Genomic DNA, 7208 nt, shown 5'->3' on the forward strand with positions numbered 1-7208 from the left:
TATATATATGCTTAATGACCTACAGTGCTCAACCTGCAAAGACCCTGGCTTTCTCTCCCTACTGGAACCTGCAAAGACTTACAACTTGTCTGCTCTATTATTTTTCTCTGATACAATGGTTTTCAGGCTTCGAGATTTCACAGAGTAAAGTACTAACACCTTGCAGGAGGCCCTGCTACATACACAGTAGCTTGGGACGACCTGTCTCAGGAGGCAACAACAGCTTGCACTGCTAGAGAAAGCTATAGGGAGAACCAGACCATATATCAGGTACCTGGAGTTCAAAAGTTCCAACTCTCTAGGAGCAGGAGCAAAGGTTTCACAGGGTTCAATAATATTTGTTGAAATGAGTAAGTCAGCAGTTCCCTTTCCCACTTTAACGATGGGAGTTCCTTTCCCATTTAAACTACACCTCCCGTGAAGCAGGGATGCCCTGCTAGGTAATAGTATCCAACTGCCGATGGCGCTACTGAGAAATGTGGCTTTCCTTTTGGTTTTCTTCATTCCTTGTTAAAGAGGGTCTTAAGGATCAGAGGGGTTTAGATGAGGGTGTGACACAGGTTTTCATTTGGGATGTCTTGATTTCCACATCTCAAAGGCCAGTGACCCCAGGACTTGTTTGTTTCACCTACTCACTATTGCAAAGGCCGGCAGGTAAACCACAAGCCTCGGGGTAAGAAACGGGCTCCCTGGAGTTTTCACCAGGGCCCTGGGGATGGCAAACGCTGCCGCACCACTGCAAAGACGCCAGAGAACAGGCCAGGGCTACTCACCGGGGTCTCAGTGGCCTGGCTGTCCTGATGAGGCGCTGCGCGGTCCACGGGCACTGCCAGCACAGCAGACAGCATCAGTAGAGGTGGTAGGAGGAGGAAAGGGGCCCCGCGGGGCACAGAGGTAGGCATCGTGGCTGGTCTGTGAGGAGAGATGGAGAATGAGTTTTTCTTGTTTTGCTACGGTTTTCTGAGATGTGTATTAAATAGCCTAGGTTGGCCTTGAATTCCTGACCCTCCTGACTCTCCCTTCCATGCGCTGGAATTACAGGCGTGTAGTACTATCCCTGGCTAAGGATGTCCCAATCCCGTATCCGGTTGGGCAAACGAGTGTGCACATCACCCTATTTACAGAAATGAAGACTCCAAGCGTTTAGACACCTGGAATCCAGGATGCCAGGCCTTCCAGCCTCCCTTTCCCGGAGCGCAGTCCGCAGATCCTCATTCCGCTCCCTGAGTAGGGAATCCTCCCCTGAACTGTGATTCCAGGCCCCTAACCTCCCCTTCCCACGGGACCTCCGGGGCCTGACACCGGGCAAGTATCCCGCGCTCAGCCCTCTGCCTTCAGCTTCTAAACACCCCCTCACCTCTCCTTGCGCAGAGGGCGTTTTCCCAGCCGGCGACCTCCGCCAGGTTTCTGGTGATTTCCCTCCTAAGTCACGCCCACTTTTCCACCGCAGAGAGCCCGCCCCCAGAATACTGATAGGTCCACGCTGGCTTTGAGCTTCCGCCCGCGTTAGCGGCCCCGCCCCTTTCCGATGTGGTTTCCTTATTTTTGAAAATCTTTCCTGCTTTCTTGGAAGCTCACATTCTTCAACGCAACATTTCCTGCGTCGTTTTCAAATACAATTCAAATCCCTACATGCCTAGGGATTGGGGGCTTGGGGGGGAACGGAACAACTTTGCGGACATCTTGCCCCGGTGTCCCCTGGGAGTTGTAGTTTTCTTATTTATTTTCGCTTCACAAATTTCTGCAAGTTAGAGCTTTAGTGATAGGAAACTACACAGTATATGACCATTATTTTTTAAACAAAGTCTCACTTTGTATCCCTAGATGGAACTCTATGTAGACCAGGCTGACCTAGAAATTACAGAGATTCTGTGCTGAGATTAAACGTAGATGCCATGCACAAATGAAAGTAGAGGAGAGCCGGGCGGTGGTGGCGCACGTCTTTAATCCCAGCACTTGGGAGGCAGAGGCAGGCGGATTTCTGAGTTCGAGGACAGCCTGGTCTACAGAGTGAGTTCCAGGACAGCCAGGGATACACAGAGAAACCCTGTCTCGAAAAACAAAAAAAACAAAACAAAACAAAAAACCAAAAAACCGCTGTGCCCCAACCTCAGCTTGCAACTTATAAAAAAAAAAAAAAGACTTATTTACTTCTTTTAAGTATACGAGTACACTGTAGCTGTCTTCAGACATACCAGAAGAGAGCATCAGATCCCATTACAGGAAGTCCTGGCCACTGTGCGGTTGCCGGGAATTGAACTCAGGACTGCTAGTAGAGCAATCAATGCTCTTACCCACTGAGCCATCTCTTCAGCCCCTACTTAGGTATCTTTTGACTACAAGGAAAAGATATCTAACATTCAAAACTACTGATGACAGGGAAAAAGAGAAAAAAAAACTTTTTAAAAAAAATGAAGTTTTCCCCGCATAGTGGACACTTAAGCATGTTCTCCAAGTATGCAGCGTGCTAGCTGGATATCTTTTGGCAAAACTGTTACCCACTTGGCATGGATAGCACACAGGTTGGTATTTCCAAAAAGACCAACCAGATAGGCCTCCTTAGCCTGCTGCAAAGCACCAATACCTGCCCTCTGGAAGCACAGGCCTGTTTTGAAGTCCTGAGCAATTTCAAGTCCCAGACGTTGGAAGGAACATATTGGCAGTTCTCCACTTTCATTTGTGTGTGAATTTTAAAAATAAATGCAAGATGTAAAGCATTAATGAAAGCAAAATATTTCAGTGAACACATTTCGACACTTCAACTTTATAACAATTATAAATGAACTTGTTAGAATTTTCTGGACAATGCCAGTATTGGATTTTTTTTAAAGATTTATTTATTTACTTTACTATATAAGTACACTGTAACTGTCTTCAGACACCAGAAGAGAGCATCAGATCCCATTACAGATGGTTGTGAGCCACCATGTAGTTGCTGGGAATTGAACTCAGGACCTCTGGAAGAACAGCCAGTGCTCTTAACCGCTGAGCCATCTCTCCAGCTCTCTGGATTTAAAAAAAAGAAAAGAAAAGAAAAGAAAAACAAACAAAAAAAACCCTAATTTTTTTTATTGACAGCAACTAAATGGTATTGGTAGCGTTTTTTTTTAAATTGGATATTTTATTTACATTTCAGATGTTATCCCCTTACCCCATTCCCTCCCCAATTGGTAGTGCTTTTATCATACAGTAGATTCCATCCATTCACTATACTTTTCTGAACTGTTCTATATGCAAGTACATGTTTTCAATATTGCCTGTCTTCCGTGCTGTTTCTGTAAGTTTGCTGTTAAAATACATTAAACTATATAAAAAAAGTAGATACCAAGACTCCCAGCCCCCCTTTTTAATATAACTTATTTATTTCTTTTCTGAAATGCTTTTGTAATCCCAAGCCCACCTTCATTTACATATTCCAAGCTCTGAACTCGTCCCTACCTCCCAAGTGCAGGAATTACAGGCATCAGCCACTGGGCACTGACCTTATACATTTCTTAAAAACTCTATACAGAGAACTATATTGCTAGGTGGATACTCATGGGTCCCTTTAAGGAACGTTGACTCTTGGTTCCAATTCGGAATCCCCAGAACAAGGGATCCGCCTGCTCCGGTGGCCTGGGGCATTACTCTGTTGGACATGGACCGTGAGGGGCCAAGAGGGCAAGTGCCCATGGGAATCCCCTTTCTGAGAGAGTCCAGATAAGTTTAGAGTTCCCGCTTCGCGGCTAGGCCATGAGATCGCCAAGGTAGCACTAGGGAGGGTGGGTGCCTCTGAGATTGCAGACAGGTGAATTCCGAAGGTTTGGGATTTGTGTCCCTAAGCCAACCGCCAGTCCTAATACTCAGAAGCAGGACAAGCCTTAGGTATTTGGTAGAGAACTGGATGTTTGCGCTCCGAGTAGTGCTTAAAGCTCAACACAAGCTACTAACTCGCAGGGAGGGGTTGGGAGTTGGGTTGCTAAGGCCAATGAAGGCCGAGGTCAGGTATTAGAGAGCGGTCTCTTTTGAGATGTGGGATCTAGATCTTGATCTTGCCTTCCTAACCCTCTAGAACGTCTCAGGAGAATGAACAGTGGAAGAAAGAGTGAGTAGGGAAACTTAATGGGCAGTGGGTTGGGAGAGGGAGGACTTGGACGCGTACCTTAAGGATACACTCAGTTTTGGGCTCTGTCTTCAGGCTCACCGCCATCAACTTTGTAGGAATGTGCGGGGGGGGGGGGGTCTGAACTGCTACATCCTTCTGAAATAGATACAGGTGAAAATGCTTAAGTCTGTGAGAGAAAGGAGCTCAGGACCTCTGAGTCTCCCGTGATAGCAAAAACCTGGGGTCTCTGCTTGGGTCCTAAAATGGGGGGTCCTGGGCGAAAGAGCAGATAATTGACTTAGAAAACTCAGGTCCCCTGCCTACTGTGACATCACAGGTGCTCAGAACCCAAATTAGTCAAGGGGAGGGGCCCTTGAACAGACAAGCTATCCTTGCTAGTTTTGGCCACCAGCTTGTGTTTCTCTCAGGACCTTGGAGGATGAATTCTCTGGCGTGAGGCTGCAGAAGCTAGAACAACAGGTATGGCCTGGAATCCCATGCTTCCATTTTCCCAACCTTTCCAGAAGGTTGCTCAGAGCCCTCAATCCCATGTTCGTTTTCTCTGAACTTTGGGTTCTCTCATTAGGAAATGAGAAAATAGGAATTCAGCCTTATTTTGAGAGAGGACCTTTCTGTCTGGCCCTGGCTGGTCTTAAACTTGCAGAGGACCTTGCTGTCTGGCCCTGGCTGGTCTTAAACTTGCAGCTTGGGTGCTAGAGTTACAGTGAACCTTCCTATTCATTGCTTTTGTTTTATTTTTGGTTTTAAATTACATTCATTTGAGAGAGGGTACATGAACACCATGGCATGTGGAGACAACTTGCAGGAGCAGGGTCTTACCTTTGACAATATTAGGATTCGAACTCAGGTGGTCAGGCTTGATGGGTTGGTAAGCACATTTATTTACCCACCAAGCCATCTCTCAGGGCCTAATTAGTCATTTTCTGAGACGGCCTTACTCTGTAGCCTTTATACCTCCCTTTGTATTTTGAAACAGGGACTCGCTAAGTTGTGTGTCTGGAAATTGCAGCCCTCCCTCATTCCTCTGCTAGGATGGCTGAGGAAAATTTTTAAGGAACAAAAGGTCTAGAGTTTTTGGAGGAGGTGGAAGTAGATCAGATCTGACAGGAAAGGACTTGGAGGGACTGAGGGACTGGATACCTAGGACCCCTAAGAGGAAGGGTACCTGGACTCTCCCCGGGCAACCTCACTCCTGTCTATCCGTCTGGTTTCGGTTCCCACTATACCCTCCTTCTTGCTTCTGCAGCGACAGCTATTTGAGAAGAAGCAGCGCAGGAAACGCCAGGAGCCCCTCATGGTTCAGGCCAATCCTGATGCTTCCCTGAGGCACCGGCGACCAAGGCGTGGGGAGGAGCGCTTCCAGAGTGCCAGGAGCTGGGGCCTTGGTCTGGTGGAAGGGGTTTAGGGGCGCTTGAGGGCAGGGCCTAGTGAACACTAGAGGGTGGAGCTTAGTGAGCCCCAGGGCGGAGACTTGGTGGATGGTGCTGGCTGTAGGAGAGACTGGCCTATCAGATGTCAGGAAGTGTCCTACTGGCACCAGTGGTGGGGAACCTCTAAGAGGTCCTCTTTGAGGACAGGGATGGAGACGAGGGTCAGGGCTATAATGTATCAGGGAGGAGCCTATGGATTCATAGGGGTGGAGCTTAGGATCAGGAGTTGTTAAGAGGAGGAGCTGTTAGACAGATTTATAATGTGTCAGGGCCGGGCCCTAATGCATCATGGGGGCTGGGAGAGCATATGGTAGCGCATAGGGGCGTGGCTTACTTGAGTGTGGGGCTTTATGAGGGAACAGAGGTGGGGCCTCGTGGATCCTTCTGCAGAAGTATGACTGGGTTATGGGTTTCTTAGGAGCCAATGAGATTATCCGGTCCTGTGGTAGTACCCAGGCAGGGCATAGAAAAACTGGAGGGCCAAACCTAAGAGATTCCAGCGACTGGGTTTGTCAGAGCCTAGTAGAGTCCAAGGGAACAGGGACTACCCAGAGACAGAAGTCCTTCTAGTAAAGCAGGGGTTTCACATTTTCTGTGACACCCAGGCAGTGCGAGTGGCTTATTACTGAGTTTTTGGCTTGGGTTGGGGAGTGGGGCGCGATGCATCTCGTGCTAGCACAGGCTATCCTGGAACTTATTATGCATTGCAGGATTTGGGGCAATCTTTCTGCCTTACTCTGTAGATCCTTTTCAAATGGGCCTCTCTGAACTTGCTCCCAGGTGTTGGGAGTCCTTTCCTCCAGGAGAACGTACCACAGGCGCATCTGCCCTCAGCGGCACACAGTGCCCTTATCACCATGAGCTATGTTGGAGATGGGAGTGGTGAGCGGGCCCCCCTACTGTCACCCAGAGGAGCAGGTAACCTTGGGCCACTAGTATTTAGAACATACCCCCTTATAAGTTCAGGGTTCTACACCCCCTCCTCCTAACATTGGTGTCAGATCCTGACCTGCTGCCTCTTGCACCAAAGGATCCTAAATCTGAGCCTCTTCTTGCTCTAGTATACACTCGGGGCAACGGTCCTGCGGTCCGCCATCTCTGCTGGCTCCCAGACAGCTCTGACTCAGATGTGGAGGAAGTGACCATGGAGGACATTCCTGTCATCTCCCGACCTCCCAAGACGCATCTGGCAAACCGACGCAGGGGCTGGCTAGCCTCCCCAGAATCCGGTAATTTGGGGAAAGGGAATAAAATCTGCCCCTGGTTCCCATGACAGGTTGTCATCCTTGGTTTGACAACAGGTTCATATGAGGCATAACTCCTAGGTCTCATATTTCATCCGTCAGGGTGTCTAGTCTATGTTATAGTGGATTTAGATGTAAAACCATCAGCACATCAGATGTATTTATTTTAATTAACTTGGGGAAGAAAGGGTCTTCTCTCTATGTGGCCCTGGCACATCTTGAACTCACGGAGACCACTGCCTCTGCCTCCGTCAGTGCTGGGATTAACGGTGTGTTGCACCACATTCATATTTTATTTATTGTAATTCTTTTAGTTATATGTATGTGCGTCTGTGAGTGTGAATGCAGTTCCCGCAGAGGCCAAAAGAGGAACTCAGATCCACTGGAGCTGGAGTTATAGGCATGTGTGAGCCATCTGGAGCTGGAGTT

At 48.2% G+C, this 7208-nt stretch overlaps 2 protein-coding genes across 5 annotated transcripts in view; one reads left to right on the forward strand and one right to left on the reverse strand.

Annotated features, from left to right (window-relative positions):
- Tulp2 (TUB like protein 2) overlaps positions 1-7208 on the forward strand; it is a 34614-nt gene that overhangs the window by 22338 nt on the left and 5068 nt on the right. For 2 of the 3 annotated variants that reach the window (XM_028789023.1, XM_028789024.1), the window contains exons 2-3: positions 6316-6453; positions 6597-6764. In XM_028789023.1, the coding sequence (XP_028644856.1) occupies positions 6393-6453; positions 6597-6764 (229 nt within the window). In that variant the 5' untranslated portion in view covers positions 6316-6392. Of the gene's footprint in view, positions 1-4459; positions 4565-6315; positions 6454-6596; positions 6765-7208 lie in introns of those variants that run through there. The other variant, XM_028789025.1, reaches the window with a different exon arrangement.
- Nucb1 (nucleobindin 1) overlaps positions 1-7208 on the reverse strand; it is a 27176-nt gene that overhangs the window by 15764 nt on the left and 4204 nt on the right. Inside the window, exons 1-2 of one of the 2 annotated variants that reach the window (XM_028789021.1) lie at positions 1358-1474; positions 774-912 (exon numbers count right to left, since the gene is read on the reverse strand). In XM_028789021.1, coding sequence (XP_028644854.1) covers positions 774-902 — 129 coding nt within the window. In that variant the 5' untranslated portion in view covers positions 903-912; positions 1358-1474. Of the gene's footprint in view, positions 1-773; positions 913-1357; positions 1475-7208 lie in introns of those variants that run through there. The other variant, XM_028789022.1, reaches the window with a different exon arrangement.

This window comes from Grammomys surdaster, unplaced genomic scaffold (assembly GCF_004785775.1).
Source record: "Grammomys surdaster isolate TR1022 unplaced genomic scaffold, NIH_TR_1.0 125769, whole genome shotgun sequence".
In the NCBI taxonomy this organism is placed as follows: Eukaryota; Metazoa; Chordata; class Mammalia; order Rodentia; family Muridae; genus Grammomys; species Grammomys surdaster.